Genomic DNA, 19,767 nt, shown 5'->3' with positions numbered 1-19,767 from the left:
CCCCGCCTCCCGCCCGCCCCGCGCCCTCACACCGCCGCCGGCCGCCCCCGCCGCGCTCCTCTGGATACAAACCGGGAATTAAGCGGGGAGCGCGAGTGCACCCTGCGGGCTGCTGGCAGCACGGGGCTGCGGCTGCGACACGGGGGGGATGACCGGTGCCTCTTAAATAAAAGACGACACAGAAAGCTGCCGAGCCTCCCGGCAAAGTGAATTTATTTGTGAACAGTGATTTGCTCCTATAAGTACCAAAACAATCCCACAGTGCAACAAAGTTGAGAAGTACACAGAGCAAAGGTTTTCAAGTTGATTTTACATTCAAACACTGCCTAGCGCCAGCTCTTAGAAATAAAACCTCCTCGGAGCGGCTTTGAGCACGGCTTACAGCTGCCCTGGAGTGCGGGGAAAGGGGCGGTTGGTTCGACCCAGCCTACAGCAGCAGCCAGGCCTTCATCAGGAGAGGCTGCAAAGATGTTAATGCCAGGGTAGATGGGATAAAGCATGCCTGCCTGCACTTCCATTGCAGCCCGGCTGCTTTGGGTATTTTCCTAGTCATTCATTTCTCCTTCGGGAAATTAATCTGACAGATGAAATGTGCCATCTACTGGACACATAAATAAGAAGGAAATCCCTTATCCAGACTGATTCTGCTGCAGAATTCAGTCTGGTTAGTCACCAACATGCTGGCACACAGGTCTAAAGAACAGCACAGGTCAGACCTCCGAGAGCCCACACGCTGCTCAGAGAGGCAATCCATCAAGCACAACCACACACGGGCCTGCTGCAGACATTGAGGCAGCATCTCTGCAAAGTGACTTAACCCACAGTCCATGTAGTGTTGAAGGTATTTTCAAAAGCTGGAGTGGCTCTCAGGTTCCCCAGACCAGATTATTAGTGGATCAAATACAGACAGAGCAGGAAATACAGAATACTTCAGAAAACACAGTTTAAAGAGGGGAAAAAAAAACTTACAAATAAGCAAACAACCTATAACATTTTTGTACTGTATTTGAGCAGAGGATTTGTCATCTGTCCTCGGGGATCATCTCACCTCCAGCCTGACTCCAAGGAAGGCAGGCAGTTACAGGTCTCCTACCAGAACTAAGACAGTTGTCCCAGTTTCAGCTGAGACAGAGTTGATATTCTTCAGTGTCTGGTATGAAGCTATCTTTTGGTCTAAGAGAAAACATTGCTGATAACGACTGTAACATCACTGTGTTACGTACACACATTTACGTATGCCTGTATAAAGGCATAAGAGGACAATCAAATTGAAGAGCTGGTTAGATCAGAACCCACAACTGTTCCAACAGACGTGTCACAACGTCAGAGGTAAACACATTTTACTCTTCCACTGAAGTGAGAATGAAGCTAGCTTTGATTCGTTAATGAAGTTATTTTCCCTCATTCTGAGCATGTAGTGGAAAATAAAACCCATTATTAGGAAGGGGAATTAAGAATACATGTTGACATGTACTGAGCAAGATCTGTCTGACTCAAATTTTTCCAAGTTTAGATAACTTAAAGCCAGAGCATTAGCAATCCTAAAAAGGAAACTTAAATGCTTTCTAAGTCAAATATCCAGAAGTAGAAGAAACCTATACCACTAATACATATAAGGGGAACGTGCAAGTGGTTACAGTATACATGAAAAACCTCTTATTGCTTACATTGCATAGTATGAAACAAAGTGCTGGAAAGTGATGTGCACGTGTTTTAACAAGAGTAAAAGTACTAGAAGGAATTAGAAGAATCAGCAGATATCAAGTGATTGGATTTTGTGACCAGAGCTTTTGTGCTCTGCATTCAGTGCAGCAGTCATTTATTCAGAGAAGAGTGAAACATCTCGGAGGCTGTGCAGGCTGGCACTGATGTCTCACCTCTACTTCAGGTTGTACCTTCCCCTGTAGTGGTTCATGTAGCTTTCAGGCACATGTCTCCTCCAGGATAGGATATCCACCATGTGGCTAAGCTTTGATCTGATGGTGGAGTAGTGGAATTGCCTCTCCTTATGCAGTTTTTGGAAATACTCTGCCCTGTGAACGCTCGGGTATTCAAAGGACCGAAGAGAAGACAGTGAGCTGGTAGAGCTTGTGCGAGACATCTGGGATGACGATGAAGATAGCGATCGCAGACTAGAATTTGATGAATACTTTCCAGCTGGAAAGGATTCTTCTTTGGAAAACTTCCTGTGAAGCAGGGGTGTTCCTGCATACTCATCTTCCCTTGTTTGCGTCACTGCAGCCTTCAGCAAAACTGAAGTCTGGGTCCCAGTCATTCTTGTAGCAACTGAAGTTTGAGTGTCAGCTTCTTCTGTTAAAACATTGGTCTGCGTGCTAGCATTACACATGGCCAATGCAGGCTGCTCTTCCCATGAGCCAGTCTGAGTTGATGCATTCTTTCGCCCCACTTCGGCCTCCGGATCGCAGAGCCACTCCTCTTCACTGATGTGAGAATGTACCAGGTTACAAGGTTTGCCTCCAGGAGTACCATCAGCCACATCTACTTTTTTTAACAGTTTTTTTGGAGTACTTGACAACCTGGCAAATTCTGCTCTCAAATTGCTCTCCACAGTGTATTCTTTAGAGGACTCTATTCTTTCCTCCAGGTGATCAAATATACCACTGTTCCTACAGCTTGATTGACATTCAGGATTAATAGGGTTTGACTGGGCATAAAGGATTCTAAACTCCAGGTCAAAATGTTCAACCACCTGACCTGATAATAGCAGCAAGTTACTGCTGTTCAGCTTCCCATCAGTCCATGTGAAACTGTTGAAAACAAACCGAGATTCACAATTAAACTCCAGTGCACTTCAACACATAGTTACAGACAGCAAGACTTAGCCTAGAAGTGTTGTGCATGAGGGAGGTATAAACTTGATCAACCATTCACTCGCTCGTTCAGGGAAATTCCTACATAGCCACGGTCAGGTTCCTTACTAGTGGCAAGACATGCAACAGAACAGCTTTCCAAAGGTGTCTCCTGTTTTGTGTTAGTCCCATTCAGATAGCCTACTTGATCTTTATTAGTAACAAGCAAACAGAGGATTTCACACATCCTTCTTGAAGAACATCTCCCTTTTTTTTTAGCATCATTAGGCACTAATGGATCCCAATACTTGCCTGTAGGAGCCTGTTGTCACTCTAATGCCATCAATCAACATGAATTTTTCATGGACTTTCCCAATAATTTTGGCACCTGATCTTGTGTAGTAGATGTTCCCAGTGAGGGTTCGAACCCTCAGCATCTGTTTCAGAAAAAAAAGGAAAAAACTAGCATCAAATTTAAGTTTACTCCCAAAAAGTTTTGATCATTAATTCTGCATAAAAGCAACAAGACTCATTGTGGAAGATAGGAATGAAACAAGTTTCCTCAAATTGGCCCACAACTGAAGTCTTACTGGTTCCACGGTGCTAAATTTCTATCAGATCAGAAAACGCCGTAGAGAGCCAACCTGGAGAGAATGGTCAGCTCCAACTAGTTACTGCCCACAAAGCTAGGAGTGCCTCCCATCCAGAGAAGCCCTCACTTGGGTCAACATAAGCCAGGACATAACACGGTCACGTCAGCTTACATTCAGAGCAATTAAGAAAGCTACCTGGGTCACATCTTCCAAACCTTGAAGATGTTCCCAAAGGCACACCACCCTTGAGCTTCCTGTTTCCTTAGTTATTTGCCTCAGCAAGCAGTTCCTCGAGCCAAAGAATAAAGCTACTTAGATCTTGCAAAATTAAATGCTTGGAAATTGCCACTTCTTCAGCGGGGATCACAGGGATGCACCCAGCATGCTGGGGAGCTGCACAGCACAGCTGTCATTCCTACATGCAGGCATGTGAGGTAGAAGGAAGTGTAAAGAAGGTAAGCATGCCTTTTCTGCATGGTTTTCAATAAGTTTGTGAGAAATTTCACCCATTGGGTTAGAGACTGTACTGAAACCATCCAATATTGGGCCTTAACCTTCAGTACCCTCTTATTTCAGTTTCCAAACAGGGTGCTTCAGACTTTTCGGGAAGCCTAATGACTCGCAGAAGGGTGTCTTTGACGTACAAAACCAAAGCAGTACCACAAGAAGGAAAACCAAAACATCTTAACTCTGCCATGTTCAGTACTTACACTCTCCTTCTCAGGACAGACACCCAAGTTCTTGCACATTTCCAAGAAATAGGGTAGAAAGTCCTGGTCAAGAAGGATATAGACAGGGACTTGGCGCTTGCTGTAGGCATTCTGAAGGTCACTGAAGATATCAATATCTGTGAAGGAATCCATAACAAGGGCAATCACCTGTAAAAAGAGGCGGCAATGATTGTTCAAGAGCTTTAATTTACACAAGACAGAAGTGGCTCAGATGGCCTCCTGCACAGCTGAACATCTACAGATATTGTTTTCAGGCCACTTGATAGAAAGGCAGCACTGTCCCTATACAAATTACCAAGACAACATAGTCAACTGAATACATCTCATAAGAGCCTGGGAAGAGCATATTCTGGGTTTCCACCCAACACCTTCACAGAAAAGCCACCCATCCACTCACAAGCAGATACAAATTTGCCGTAAGAGTTCTTTTAACAGGCAAGTCCAGAGATGGAAAGATTTTCATTCAGTGGGCCACAGACAAAACATTCTTACATTTGCAATACATTCAGAGCAACACCACACACCATTTCCCAGAATCCCGTCCCTTTAAACCTGGGAACACACAGCTGCGTGGGTACAGACACAAAAGTTTGGCTTCATGACTTACTACAGTCCCACGAGATGTGCATCAAGAGCTGTTGCACGTACCTGCCCATATCAGCTCGCTTGGCACACACCCATTGCTGCATAGCGAGGCACGGGCACACAGCACAGCTGCTCTGCGTGTGGCACTGCCTGTGCTCCGAGAAACATTTCCCACAAGAACAGACTCAGCTCTGCATTCCCACCTGAGCCCGGCTCCTTAAGGGGCTGGCTCCAAACAGGCGATTTCTTAGTTACGAAACACAGACGTGCTGCATTTCTATATAAAGTTAGCTTATGCTTGCGCTCCTCATGGATCGCCTCTGGTCTTCTCCACTCTGTCACTTCTCTGAGTGCCAGAGCAAGATGGAGAAAATTAAGGCACTGTTGATGAGGTGAATAAGAAATTAACCCCTGAAAACAGAACAATAGGAACACAATTCCTTGGAAACACTGCTGCCTTCAAATGGCCACTGGTTTAGCAGCATGAGTTCTAAGCCCAGTATTAGCAGCTGAAAAAGATAGAAAGCTGTACTCAGAATAGTTATAGGAGGTAGAGAAAACCCTCTTCTCTGTCCTGGGCTCTTCTGAATGTAGAAACAAGGCAGCACCTGCACCCACCTCAGCCATAGAACATCCCAAGCTGGAAAGGATCCTCAAGGCCCATGGAGTCCAGTGCCCAGCTCCACACAGCACCACCCAAACCCAAACTCTATGGCTGAGGGCAGTGTCCCAGCGCCCCCTGAGCTCCAGCAGCTCAGGGCTGTGCCCACCGCCCTGGGCAACCTGTGCTATGCCCACTGCACTCTGGGGCAGAACCCTTCCCTGATACCTCTGGTGTCACAGCTCCATGCCTTTCCCTTGGGTTCTATCGCTGGTCACCAGGGAGGTCAGTCCCTCAAGCTGAGAAAGAACTCAACAATGTCTGAAGCTTTCCTGCTCCCCACGTTAACCCTAAGGGTGCGGACATGACCAAACAGCACAACAGACAGTCATTAATGTGCAGGGGTCTCTCTGCTCTTCATCCACAAAAGCCCTTCCCAGGCCAGCACCTGGCAGTGAGGAGAGCAGCGTGCCTAGCTGCTGTCTTGGTGCAGGATGCTCCAAGCGAGAGCATGACAATGAACAGCTCTTGGCAGAAGCAGCCGTTTGATGGGGCAGTTCGATGAATCACCAGAGCCCCGTGCAGAACCTTAGGAGCGGCACTTCCTGCACAACAGCCGCTGCCCAAAGACCGTGTCATCCTCACTGCCTCCCTCATCTCCGCGCCACGTGGGGCTGGGCACGGGGCCGGGGCTGCCCCGCCCGGCAGGGAACCGCGCTTTTCAATTTCAGCGGCGCCAATGGGACGGCCGTTGGTGGGAAAGGCGCTCCTGCTGGGGACTGCCGTTACAGGCGATGTGCTCAATTAACGCAACGAGTCACAAAGGACAGTTACCGCTCAGCGGGTGCTTCCGACCGCGCTCTGCATCAGCCCAAAGCCACGCGCTGCCACAGCGGGGAGCGCTGCCAGGGCCGGCTCTGCACGGCGCATCGGGTCAACGAGCGAGGAAAGAGAAAGGGAGAGGGCAGTCCAGGCACGGGGCTACCCCTGCACGGAACGTCCCTTTGATGAGGAAGGATACAATACAAAAACAGCTTCTGCGAGCCGGGACGAGGCTCCTGCGAGCGAGCCCGGCTCGCAGAACCACGAACCCGTCCTCCTACCGCGGCTCGAGCAGGGAACAGCGGCACCGGGCGCACCCACCTGCCGCGCGGAGCGGATCTGGCGCCGCACCGCCTCCTTGCAGCCGTACAGGCTGTCCCCGCCGCCCGGCTGGAAGTGCGCCTCCACCCGCGTCAGCCCGCGGAACGCGCCGCTGCCGAAGCCCGGCCAGCCCAGCTCCAGCGCCGGCGGCTCCGCGTCCGAGCGCTCGGGGAAGTAGGTGAGCGACGACGCGTCCAGCGAGGCCTCGGCCGCCGCCTCCTCGGCCGCGGCGGGCGGCACGGCGCCCCGCGCGATGGCCTGCACCTCGGGCTCCGACAGGAAGGGCGGCAGCCGCTCCCGCCGCAGGAAGGCCCGCAGCGCCTCGGGGCCGCCCGCCACCAGCTCCTCCAGCGCCAGCCGCTGCGCCTCGCTGTACGGCGCGGGCGGCCGAGGCGGCCACTGCCCGGCGCCCTCCTCCAGGCACTGCGACGCGTTGGCCATGGCGCGGGCGGGCGGCCCCGGGCAGCGCCGTTACAGCGCCTTTATAGCGACTTCGAATCCAAACGGCGCCGCGCAACGCCGCCACTGGGGGAGTCGCGCTCCGCCCCCCGCCGCCATTGGCTGCCCGCCACGCCCCGTCCCGCCGCCATTGGCTGCCCGCCACGCCCCGTCCCGCCGGCCGTCACCAACGCCCCAGCTGGGAAACCAACACCAACCAGCGGCATTTTCTGTGTTATTAAAAGAGATTTAATAGCGACTTCGAATCCAAACGGCGCCGCGCAACGCCGCCACTGGGGGAGTCGCACGCCCCGTCCCGCCGCCATTGGCTGCCCGCCACGCCCCGTCCCGCCGCCATTGGCTGCCCGCCACGCCCCGTCCCGCCGCCATTGGCTGCCCGCCACGCCCCGTCCCGCCCGCCGTCACCAACGCCCCAGCTGGGAAACCAACACCAACCAGCGGCATTTTCTGTGTTATTAAAAGAGATTTAATATATTTTTTTAAATTAAAAAATTCAATCTCTCTATTAAAGACACAGGTCAGGTGCTAATACTGTCAGACATACCCTTTTGGCATGAGTTTTACATAAAATTTAAGATTTTATGCGTTGCTTCAACACGTTAAGAAACCATCTCTTCATACTTACAGTAGCAATAAAGTCAGTTCCATACAATATCAAATATCCTTTAAAAAAAAAAAAGTTTTAAATATATTAGACTCTGATTGCCAAAATGCCATTTTATACACAAAGCTGCTAATACAATATACAGTCCTTACATTATTTTTTCCACATAAAATACATCTCGTCAGGTCGGGTCTGTACACTTCGCAGCGGGTGGGGGGTTATTGCAGAAGGCGGCCGTCACGCTGTGCCCTGTGCTGCGCTCCCGGGCTGGCAATGCCAAGGCTGCTGTTGCCCTGCTGTAAACCCGTATCTGTCCCGGTGGAGGTGGTGTGTTGGCGGAGGTGGGAACGCGCCTCTCAAGCGCTCCTCGAGCTCTCCTCTACCACAGCGCTGCCGCAGTTGGGATGCAGCGCGATATTCTTGGTCAGACGTTGCCTGAAGAACCCAGCCGTACCCGAATGATGTGGGCAGACTGAAGCCCAGCGCCTGCTTGGCCAGGATGAACACAGCTGAAGAACAACCAGCTCTGTCGTACGGCCACAGACAAAAGAAAACGAAACTCCAGAGATTAACTGCACTCCGAGCACATGTTGGATTCTGCCTGGGGAGAGCTGCTATACCGAAAGAGGTCAAAAAGATTTGTTAAATTATCCTGATCATTTCCATTCTGTATATTTATAAAGGGAAACGGTGATTGTGGGAGAAACGAAGGAACGAAAACTTCAACATCTGGCATGCTCTGAACTGCTTTCCCTTGCAATAGCAAACAGCACCACACAGTCACCGCAAGCATTCCAGAGACCAACAACGGAGTTATTTTAGCAAGTATAAGGCACAGAAATACCCAGACACAGGGAGGACACCTTCCAGCAGATGCACAACAGTTAATCCATGGCTCGCCACAGACCAGTGCTGTTCCTTTCTCAGATAAGTTATTCTTATTTCAGGGTACTGCTGGTTGTGTTTTAGCGTGCAAGACTTGGGTAACCAGAGGTCCAAGATTAAAGAAGTAAAAGCAGACTGAACAAAAGTTATAAAGCCAGTTGGGAGATCATAAGTGCTTTCATCTGCAACCCCATGAAATAAGACCTTGCTCAGTGCACCAGAGAATTCACTGCCTCCGCCACGGATTGCACCAATTCATTATTGCCGCTGCCCCGCCATGCTCTGCTCCTTCCCTCCCAGGAGTTCCTCAGCCTCTGGGTGCCCGACCACACCTGCTACAGCATCAGGCCAGCTGGAGCCCGCTCCCGGCAGAGCAGAGGGTTGTAGGATTCCGGAGCACCACAGAAGTGACACTGAGCTAAAATCACATCACTGGGTACGCCAAGTACAGATCCAGGTCAGCAGTCACACAGATCCCAGCCATGGTGTTTAAGCCCTTATCTAACATTTCATTGCTGGGACTTCCTTGGTTGAGCTCAGTAAAGCAGAGATGCTATTCTGAGAGAGACTTTTTTTGCAGCTGAGTAAAGTCTTTTGACGTGGAAAGCAAGGAAGATTCTGCAAGCAGGGAGGTCATTCCCACGTGCAGCTCCACCTACAGCAGGCCAGCACTGCACTCCTCACATGGCCTTCACGAACCATCACAACCTTAGGCTACTGCTGATGAAAGTGTGACTCTGATCTGACCTTGAATGTGAATTTAGAGCATTACTGAACCTGCCATCACTGAGTATAGTGTAAAACCCCTAAACCTTCCTCTAATAAGCCAAGTGCCTGATATGCCAGTCAACACAATTCACAGTTTCTACGGCTTTTTAGCAAAACGAAGATCTAGTGAATTAGCCAAGGCGCCTTCTACGATGTACTTCGGACCTTTCCACTAGGATAGCCGTTATTTAAACACAGGTATAGAAAGCACTACTGTTACAACACTGCTAAGTTTTACAATTAAGAGCACTGCTCCTAGAGGCAAGCTCCCACAATGCACATATAAGAACTCCTACGCATTTATTAATCCCCCCCAAAGTCGGCCTCTAGAAAACGCGCTGCCAGAAGCAGGCTGAATACCCGTTTTACAGAATCGCTCATCCCAGACCTACACCCAGCAGCTCTGCAGGCAGAACTGTCAGCCTTCCCTGAGCTTGTTTGCCAGCGCTCTGCAGGCACTGACCGTCACATCCAGGACGTCACCGACACAAAGGTGCGGATCTACTTTAGGTCACTCTTCCACAGTCCTCCCAAGTGCCACCTTGATGCAACTTCAGCCCAAAGCCAGTAGGGGATAAAGACGTGGCTAAGAAACAAATTCTGGAGCATTTATCGATTACTGACTGTCCTGTCTAAATGAGAATCGATTCCATCCGACCAGACAGCACCAGACTTCTCGGAGCACGTTAGCTTGCAGTGGTAATGCCGGAAGAGTTTATTATGGCCAATTTCACAATTACAACACAAAGACCAATTAAGGAGATGATGAATAATCTAGAACCTGTAGCATCTTTCTCCTGATAGTAAATCAATTGCTGCTTTGCTCAAGATCACAGCTAGAACTAAAAATTCCTGGGGCTTCACATATAAACAGGGTGAAGTACCAATTAACTAAAATCTATTTGTCTAAAATGGACTGGCTTCCTACAGCTTTAATCTATCAACAGCTCTCAGTGAAAGCAAACCTCAGACTACTCAGCGCTGTTGGTTCAAGTGCCTCCTTTTCATTTGCCTGGAGTTAGAGAGGATTACACTCAACAGGATAAAACTGCTCTGAGAAGGAGAACGGCCCAACAACGAAGGAAGGCATCAGCTGGGCTGAATTTGCACCATGTATTTTGCACCTAGAGAGTAGCAGCACCAAAAATTTTTACACTGAGCCCAGAATTCTCATGGGGATGGATGTGAGGAGACAACCCCCAGCACCACGCGAGAGCAGAGGCACCTGAAAGATCATCTTCCCCCACTCAGTGACACCTGCTACACTTGGTACCATCCCAGATGGGTTTTCTCCAGGTGATCAGAAGACCCACTGTTAACAACACACAGATGCTGTAGAGGCTGTCTAGTTACCAAATCACCCTCTTTCTACCAGAGAGTGGCTTTTAATTTCCCTTGAAGTTAAGCACAAGAAGTATTTCTGGTCTTATATTGCTGTGTTCCAGTCACGGAGGAGCTCAGCAGTGCAAGCTGCTTGGCGCTGTGTTAGAAAAAGCCCAACTTCTCTGTTACAAACAGACAAGGAACCCCTTTGCCTTTAACTGGATGAAAGTTTCAAAAAAATAAAATGAAATCAGACCAACTGCTGCAACTTTCCAGTTTGTTCCTAAAGCTGCTGAGGGGAGGAATGTTACACCGATGTCTAACAGCTGCCAGCTAAAAGGCTGATAGGTGGGAGCCACATTTTCTGTTGCTTGGCTGAAGCACAACAGCATTGCTTCAAGCAGGATCCAATCCACTGCTGGCTTACAGAGACCCAGGCAGGCTGTTTTCAGCCTGGGATTCCAGCTGCCCAAGGCAACACATACTCATGCAGGCAAACACTGATGTGTGCAACAGCTCCTCTGTGCAGAAAGAGGGTTGAACGTTTACAAACAACTGCTTCTGCAGATGGAACTCGTTAGCTCAGCTGTGGCCATTTTTCCTTCACCTCCACCAGGTACACCAAAACTAACATTTGCTGGCAAAGCCAATGCCAAAACCTCACATTATACCATGCAAGAGTTTCTCATGTACGTCTGAACCAACACGAACTGCATTCAAACACCGGTGTTGGTGTGCCCACCTCCCTGCAGCAGAGGCTTCGCTAAGTGCTGCACGGCAACTCCCTGACACGCAGAGGCACTCGAGCCTTGTTCTGACAGATGCTGATGACATCAGCATGGAAGCTGGAAATAAAGGCAAAAAAGTCTCCTGCCCTGCTGCAACGTTCAACTACCAAAGCAATGATTTAAGTTACTCATCAGCCAAAGACTTCAGGTTAACACGAGTATTGTAACACCTACGGAGATTAGAAATGCTTCCAGGCTTTTCTGGATTAGTGTAGGCAAGCCCTTCCTCTTCGCCCCTCCCCAGCCCTGTGGTTCTGGAAATCCAGAAAAGTCAGAACACAAAGCACACCGCCCCAAGTATCTGTGCTGAGCGTACAGAGTAAACAAACAATCCATAGGAAAGTGAGATCAGCAAAAGTCCTTTCAGTTTTAAACAAATCAAAGTCTAAATAGTACAAATAAGTGTTTTAAATTACTTATCCCAATATAGACCTTTGTCAGTATTTTATTGCAGTAAAATTCTATTGCCTGGGCCCCTTATTGCAACGTCAGTTGTAAAGCCTGCTGAGTGACGCCTGCTCCAGGAAGAGTTCTGCTTAAAACCTGATGGCAGTCTGCAGCGTGAGTTTCGATGAGCAGAACAGGACCCAGCCAGCGCGCAGTTTCTGATGGTGAGCTGTCACTGCAAGGAGACAACACCTTGCAAACTTCCTACAGCAAGCGTAGCATCTTCACGTAGTATCTACACTTGCTTGTTGCTCAGCCCCTGTAGATGCAGGATCCAGATGCACGGAAAACAGCTCTGTCCACTTGCAAACCTCACATCGGGGCTGACCTCCCCCCTCCAGGATACGTGCATCACCTAAGAGTGAAAATTCAGGTCTGAACTGTTACCCTCAGGAAGCTTGGTGGCTTGCAGCAAGAGGCTCAGATGCAAAGATTTTAATTCAGATCATTTCTTCTTTCCAAGCCATCCCATGACTTCCCAAGGATGGGGAGACAGTGCACCATACCTTCTTAACCACGGAGAAAGACGTAGGCATCCTTTTTTTTTTTTTTTTTTTTTTAACATCATATTGATGCATATCCCTTCCTCTCCTGAGAGCCTTGCTCCACCTGCATTACTCATTTGACTTCAATGGAAGTAACTAGCAGGGTAAAGTACAATTCAAGATGAAGGAGACTGCCACAGTCAGGATGTCCATAACCAGATTCTCCCCTTGGAATGCAAACAACCTGGCCGCGGCGATAGATCCTACCAGCCCACTCCCTTCTCGTTTCCTCCGAGGCGAGTAACATGTGGAACTAGGAAATTCTGCAGCAGCCATGCACCTTCTCTTCCATTTCCTCCATGGGAGCTTTGAATTTCAAGAGGGGCGGCTCCCCACTGGACACCGTGTAATACACCGAGGTCCCATTGGAGCTGTAGGGAGAAGTCCTGGATGCGATTAGGTGCGACTTGGCCTCGCCCCCGTTCTCGGCGACCCCCCCCACGCCGCTGCCGAAGTGAGTGCTGAGGAAGGGGTGGTTGAGGAGCTTGGCCGCAGCCCGCTGCCGCTTCAGTTCAGAGAGCGTCTGGTGGCCCTGCTCCTTGTAGGCGCCCCAGAACTGCTGCGCGTCGGGGAGCGCGGGGCTGCCGTAGGGCAGCACGTGGCCTGGGTTACTGTCAGGGTCGGCGTGCATGCTCCACACGTCGCCGTTGGAGAAGGTGTACGGGTAAGTGCTGGCGGAGGCCATGAGTCCATTCTGGAGGGGGATTTCAGAGTCACACTGGGTGCTTTTGTTTGCTAACTCCGGAAAGAGGGAAGAGTTCTCCAGCAACGAATTCTGCAACAAGAAGACATTAAAGAAGAGCACCTCCCCCTGTTCTCCACGGTACAGGTCATCCCTGTGACAACTTCCTGAGCCAGCTCAAACTCACTCTTTCAACCAGAGGTACTGCAGCAAAGCCACTGAATTCACCCACCAACTCCAAACTGCCATGAGCCCCAGCCAGGAACACAGAAATGAAGAGAAGGCTCCGGAGAGACCTGATAGCGGCCTCTCAGTATCTAAGGGGGGCTGTAAGAAAGGGGACAGACTCTTTAGCAGAGTCTGCTGTGACAGGATAAGGAAGAATGCTTTCAAAATAAAAGAGGGGAGCTTGAGATGGGACATAAGGAAAAAGTTTCTTACAGTGAGGGTGGTGAGGCACTGGCACAGGCTGCCCAGAGAGGTGGTGGTGCCTCATCCCTGGAGACACCCAAGGCCAGGGGGCAGGGCTCTGAGCACCTGGTGGAGCTGTGGGTGTCCCTGTTCACTGCAGGGGCATTAAACTAGATGGCCTTTAAAGGTCCCTTCCAACTGAAACAATTCTGTGATTCTATAATACCATAATTCTATGTTGGCATGAAAGGACTCAAAAAAAAATATGGACTGAGAAATACACGTGTTAATATAACACAATAATAACTGAAGTAAAATCAAACAACTGCAAAGCAAGACAGCAGTTCCTCTGTGATTACCAGTTTGTTAGCCCTAAAGAGAAATGCATATGTCACAACAGACTTCTGTTTCTTCTGGACACTGGTTCACTAGGACCGTATCTCAAACCTCTTCATGCAAACCTCTCTATGTCAATCCAGAGCAGCCTTTCCACTGGAGTGGGATATTCCAGTTCATACTAAATTTGGTCTTCTGCTTAAATCTGACAGAGGAGGTTTACAAATTTTTTCAGCCACCTCCCATCCCAGGAGCAGCATCACCCACCCTCTGCTGCGACTCCATAAGACAGAAGAGATTCCTTACGGGGTCTGTGTTCTCCTGGTCGGACCGAGTCTCCCCAATTTCTCCAATGAGACCCGAGTTCCTTCCTTCTTCTGCCGCCCCCAGCTGCTGCCACACGATGGCCTCTTTCTCGCACTCCTTCCTGTAGAGGTTTGTCCGGTCGGAGAGGCTGGCCCTCCTCACCACCTTCCTGTCAGATGGGGAAGGAGCACAAGGCTGTGAGCAGGGATGCAAGTTCTCCTCACCCTGTAGCTCTTCTCACCTTCTCCCCGCGCTTCCTAGCATCTCCCACTGGAATGTAACATCAGTTTAGTTTCCTGGCACCCACACAAGGCAGACAAAGGCACTTGTGCGGATATTAAAGGTGGGAGGAATTTTAAAGATCTTTAATGTAATACTGCAAAGGTGGGTGATTTCCAAGAAAAAAAGAAAGTGAGAGGTTTTCATGAACCATGGAGATGTGGCACTGAGGGCCATGGTCAGTGGGCATGGTGAGATGGGTGGGGGTTGGGCTTGGGGATCTCAGTGGTTTTCTCCAACCTTAATGATTCCTTCATCTCACACAGCTCACCTCATGGCTCTACTCTGCAACCAGGGGAGTAAATATAGAGGGAAAGGCCCCAGGGGCTGTTCAGGGAGCTCTGTGGTCTGCAGGACTGCTTTGATGTCTAGACAAGGTCTTATAAAGACATTTGCAAATGGCGTCTGAAGATAATATCTTGGCCACTCACCCCCGGCTGCCGGTGCTGGAGGTCCTTCGGCTCAGGGAGGATTTGTGCCTCATCTGAGACTTCATTATCACATCGTGCTTGTGTTTCAACTCCAGAAGCAATACTTTGAATTCCTCTTCCTCACACAGATCTAAGGGACGCGCAAACCAAGCCATCAGTCAGAGCATTCAAATGTGGTGCCATAAACACCATGATAACAGTTATGCCCTCTTAGTAAATAAAACTCCGAATGCTAGGAGGAAGGAGGGAAAATTAAGCAAAATATGCTTAGGCACATTCATCTCCAAACAAATGATGGTAGGCACAATGGCTTGGACACCTACATGGGACCAGAAAGCAGGAGCTACTCATTGTGGCTCAGCTTTGCAATGATGCAGCTATTCATCTAGGCTTTGTCCTACCTCTGGTGGCAGGCTGTGCCTTTATCTCTGAGTGGGTGAGAGATATATTGAGCATCTCAATAATTCAAGGTGGAAGGAAAATAAGTTTCCCTAATTACCAGACTGTACCTCTCCTGGGTGCAGCTTTTTTACTTAGGCCTCCAAAATTAAAGAGAATAGACAAAAGCAGAGCAGGTCAGGGTAGGAGACAAGAACTTCCATCCTTCAAAATGAGAACACATGGATTTTTCAGTTATGACTCAGAAAACCTTTTGGCAAAAGAAAATATGGCAGAAGGTTGTAATACACCCGGTCAGGTGCTAGCACTTTGGCACTTTTACTTCCAATCTGTTCCAGGAATCGTGCGTGTTTTTCTTCTCCAGCCCCAATAAGTTGCCACACTTCACTGCATCCAGGCAGAGCTGGAGACACACAAATCTTAGGGCTGCACTCAACAGTTTCAGAAGTGGTGCTCCAAACCCTGCCATTGTGGGGCAAGTCCAAGACCACAGAGCAAGAGCAGGGAGACTCCAAAGCACAGGGATAGGGGGATGACACGAGTGCAAAAAAGACAAAGGCTTTGTGCTCAAGAAATTAATTTTCCTTTTTTTTTTTTTATGAGTAGGAGGAACTATTTTCAGAAATAATGAAGTAGGCTCTTTAAAACTTCAGTCCCCTCAAATTCCCTACAGAGCTTCTAAATGCTTTGATTCTAGACACCTGAAAAACGAAACGCGAATGCTTCTGAAAGCACCATCTGAAGACCACAGCAAGCATAGAGCAAAGAGCTTCTAAATGCTTTTCTTAGTTACTTTGAGCTCCTTTTCTCATCTTAGTAAACTCACCTATTGGCATCTCATCCAAAGACGTCCTGGCACTCAGGCTAGCCCCATGGGACACGAGCAATTCAGCCATCTGCATCTAAAGGAAGGGAAAGAAAGCCCAGCTGACAGAAGTATTTGAGGCAATCATTTTCTGCCTCAAAACTGAAGAGCTGGCAAAAGATAAGAGGCGATGGTATGCATACTCAACTCGCCTCAAAATATTCTGGTGCGTGTATGATGTTAAACATAGCTCCCGCCATTCAACCACACAAACATACTCTCCCCAAGCTTTCTAAGCACGAGGTTCTTTTTGGAGCTCCAGGGCTATCATCTGTCACCATGCAGCAAGCCCAGTCCTATCACAGATTGCTTCCATCGGCAGAGTGCTCCACAGTCTGTCCAGGCAGAAAGCAATGTCACCCTTGTACCTGACATTTGCATCACAGCCCTTACCTGTCCCCAGAAAGCTGCAGCATGAAGAGGTTCCCAGCCGTCCCAGTCTTTCACATCCAGGCTTGCCCCCTGGTCAAGAAGGACTTCAGCTGCATGCAGATAACCATTGGCTGCGGCTATGTGCAGCTAGGAGACAAGGAAAAGAGCATGAGCCACCTGCAAGGATCGTGAATGTTTTTTTGGGTTTTGGTGTTTTTTGTTCTTTTTTGTTTGTTTGTTTGTTTGTTTGTTTACAGCAAATTTCAGTGGAATTTTGTGCATAGCATCTCAGTCTAAATTTGCACAGGCAGCACATTTTAAATTTGGCAGATGCATTTCCATCAGGTCAAAAGCACGTTGTTCCTGAGACTGAAACTCAGCACTACCTGCATGTAATGCTGTTTGGAAAGGCAAGTGCTTAAGACCGCTTACACATACGGGTTAAAAATACATCATTTTCTATTTTAAATCAAGGTCTCCTAAGTGCTTCCCAGTCTGTAAGCAAACAGCACCATCGAAATGCAAGCCTTCAATGGGGAACATCATCTGCTGTGAACTCTGCATTCCCCATGCCAGAAGACATCTCTTCTTCCCCACTAAGTGCTGGAGATGCCATTTCCTGATCAATGGCTCTGCTTGCTTTGGTCAGCGCTCCCTTTGTGCAAGTGCACTTCCAATCCATCCTGACTGCTTTCACCATTTGAAAATCAGAAACATTTACATCTGTGCCTAATTTAAGTTAAAGGAATCTGACTTTTTCAGATCCCAGCCTCCAACTACGCCCGTTGCTCTGGAGACATCGATAACAGACTTCTGTACTCCACTGTGACACTTCGTGCCAGAATTGCTGCCTGCTGCTGCCTTTGACCTGGGCACTGTTCTGAAGGCACCAACTCCACTCACAGCTCATTCTTTTTCAGCTGTGCTGACAAGGAGCACAAAAGCTTCTTTTCAAAATCTTCCACACGGATTCCACCACAGGAAGCTAAACGCTCCTCTGGAAACAAATCCTAATGCTTTCTGGCAGTTCAATTAATTTCTACATACATTTTATGGCACTGGGTCCCACCCTCTAGAGGTCACGCAGCTTAACAAGGAATCAGTTAACACTCAGCAGCAGTCGGACAAGCAAACGAGGGCTTGAATCTGATGTTGAGAGTTGCTACAATAGCTAACAACAGTTAACTTGCTTCAAAAAGCGCAGGGATAGGCACTAAGATGCCGGCTCTGCTCGTGAGCTGTGCTCACTACTCCTACACGACAACACCAAAACAGGGAAAACCATCCACGCAGCTTCCTCGCTCCTCTCAGCGAGCTGTCGGCGTTGTTTCTGTGCAGCTGCCTGCCACGGGGCAGGTTTCATCACCCCCAGGCTGCAGCAAGGTGAGACGAAGCCACGCGGTTTCACTCACCAGCGTGGCACCTTGGGCGTCAGTCCTGTTCAGGTCCTGGCCAGTCGCAAGTATGTCATGAATGTCACAGATCATGACCTGCTCCGGGGCAGCCCGCATCTCATTGATTTTTTCCTGCGTAATTCCTGTTAAAATTCCAATTAGAGAGAAGAGTCGGGAAGGGTCTTTGTCTCCAGTGGTTGAGTAAAAGTACACCCATGAGTCCCGGTTGGTTGGCACGGCCTCACGCCCTTTTCAGAGGTGAAGGGACTTCACCCTCATCATTATTTAGGAATCAGAGAAACTAGACAGAGGCAAGGGCCAGGAATCTCCGCCAGGCACAGCTCTCTGCTTTTCTTGAGGGGCCAATCGAGAGCCGAGAAGGTAATTTTTAGTGCTGCATTGGCCCACTTCTGTGTTTTGCATGTTCTCGATCCCCTTACCCTGATAGGCCATGCAAGTCTCAATGACGTCCAGGGTTGGCTCATCCTCACAGAGGTCGTAGGGCATGTTGCCATCCGCATTCACTGCCAGCAGGTCTGCTCCGCTGCCAGGGGAGAAAGGCGTTAACGGAAAGGACCCGGGACACCCGAGAGCAGGCGGTGCCGCACACTGAGATAAACGCTTACTAAACCCCAGCTGGTTTTTGCTAGCTGCCCAAATGGCACCAAGCTTTATGTCAGTGAAGAAAGGCTTAAAACATAGCCAAGGAGCTACGGATGGGGAAGACAAATTCCAAAAGTGGACGAAAGGCAGCACCTCGTTCATGGGCTGGGGGTACACGAGGCACTGAGCTGCTCCTGGTCCTCATGCTCCTCCTGGCACTGAACACACCAGCAGCTTCGCAGCGGTAGAAGTGATTTATTTGCTGAGTTTCTGGATAACCATACCAAGTAACTACCAGGTGCTTGTTACCTGGGCATCTGGCAGTCCTTGAATGAAAAGTTCACAAGGAACAGAGAAGCTGTAAAAGATATGGGCTGAATGGTGGAGAGAGCCTCCCATCTAACCAAAGGAATGCTGGCAAAAAAAAAAGTAATAGCAGAAAAATCACCCACTATCAGGATTAATTTTTCTGATTTTCCTAAAGCACTTCTCTAAGCCTCTGTATCAACTCCAGGAGGTCTCTGTTTGGAAGGAAAATAGCCAGTTATATTGATCACTAGCCTCTTATAAAAACTCAGGGTAGAAACTTTCCAGCACCCTCTGAACCATGTCATTTATATTATCTACGAAGTGGTCCTTAATTATCTCTGATCTACTTTTACAGTTACCAGCACTGAAAAGACAACAGACAGTATCCACTTGCATTTAGTTTCCAGTTCCTTTTTCCTTTTTTTACCCCAAATTTGGCCAATTTCAGCTCAGCCCCAAAAGCTTCATGAAACTGAGTCAAGCCATCTGGGGTTTTACCGCGTCTCCTCAGCCCTCCTGCTCTTCCTCCTCCTCTTCCCCAGCGCAGGAAGCGTTCTCACCAGCAAGCTGGGAGCAGGCAATAACCACCTCCGAGAGGTCCCAAGCAGTCCCAGATTCCACCCACTGAAGCTGTGGGTGAAATGAGACTTGCCAAAAGGGACAGACACAACAAGCCACCTACTGCTGGATGAGGATCTTCACCAGGTTGATGTGACCACACGTGGCTGCTGCGTGCAGGGGAGTCCACAGCTCGTTGTCCTTGGCGTTGACATTGGCCCCGTGGTTGAGGAGAAGCTTGACAATCTCTTCATAGTTGTCTATGCAGCACTGTTGAGGGAGAGACGTAGATAGACTGGATTGGTTTTTTACCTTGGGAAGAAGAGGGCTCGTACCTGCTCAGTTGTACCATGGTACCTGGATGTGAGGACCTACTCTATGCTGCAGTGTTTGGCAACAAGCATCTCCAGCATCACATTCAGTACACCCAGGTCAGAAAGGCACCGTGCAGAACACCTGTGCTGGATGGACTGAAGGTTACCTGTGTTCTATAGCATCTTGTCTGGGGTTGAAGCAGCGGAGGAACAACAGCACATATGC

General features: G+C 49.1%; 3 protein-coding genes across 5 annotated transcripts in view; all 3 read right to left on the bottom strand.

The window, feature by feature from the left end:
* The window catches only part of LOC110408353 (protein FAM83D-like), a 4,657-nt gene extending 4,157 nt beyond the window's left edge, over nt 1-500 (bottom strand). The window contains exon 1 of the mRNA XM_021416980.1: nt 383-500. Within this exon, the coding sequence (XP_021272655.1) occupies nt 383-500 (118 nt within the window). The remainder of the gene's footprint in view (nt 1-382) is intronic.
* On the bottom strand, nt 197-7,004 carry LOC110408422 (protein FAM83D-B-like). Its single transcript, XM_021417079.1, has 4 exons — nt 6,464-7,004; nt 4,114-4,281; nt 3,123-3,247; nt 197-2,768 (listed from the first exon to the last, which is right to left on the bottom strand). Exons 1-4 carry the CDS (start codon nt 6,902-6,904, stop codon nt 1,880-1,882), a joined length of 1,623 nt encoding a protein of 540 aa, XP_021272754.1. The 5' UTR covers nt 6,905-7,004; the 3' UTR covers nt 197-1,879.
* Nucleotides 7,947-19,767, bottom strand: part of PPP1R16B (protein phosphatase 1 regulatory subunit 16B) — a 49,858-nt gene continuing 38,037 nt past the window's right edge. For 2 of the 3 annotated variants that reach the window (XM_021416458.1, XM_021416456.1), the window contains exons 4-11: nt 19,352-19,497; nt 18,198-18,301; nt 17,776-17,900; nt 16,385-16,510; nt 15,953-16,028; nt 14,728-14,857; nt 13,979-14,186; nt 7,947-13,057 (exon numbers count right to left, since the gene is read on the bottom strand). In XM_021416458.1, coding sequence (XP_021272133.1) covers nt 12,536-13,057; nt 13,979-14,186; nt 14,728-14,857; nt 15,953-16,028; nt 16,385-16,510; nt 17,776-17,900; nt 18,198-18,301; nt 19,352-19,497 — 1,437 coding nt within the window. In that variant the 3' untranslated portion in view covers nt 7,947-12,535. The remainder of the gene's footprint in view (nt 13,058-13,978; nt 14,187-14,727; nt 14,858-15,952; nt 16,029-16,384; nt 16,511-17,775; nt 17,901-18,197; nt 18,302-19,351; nt 19,498-19,767) is intronic. The other variant, XM_021416457.1, reaches the window with a different exon arrangement.

The sequence above is a fragment of the Numida meleagris genome, chromosome 19 (assembly GCF_002078875.1).
Source record: "Numida meleagris isolate 19003 breed g44 Domestic line chromosome 19, NumMel1.0, whole genome shotgun sequence".
Taxonomy (NCBI): Eukaryota; Metazoa; Chordata; class Aves; order Galliformes; family Numididae; genus Numida; species Numida meleagris.
Note: the sequence above shows the minus strand (reverse complement) of the source record. Positions and strands in the feature narration are given on the sequence as shown.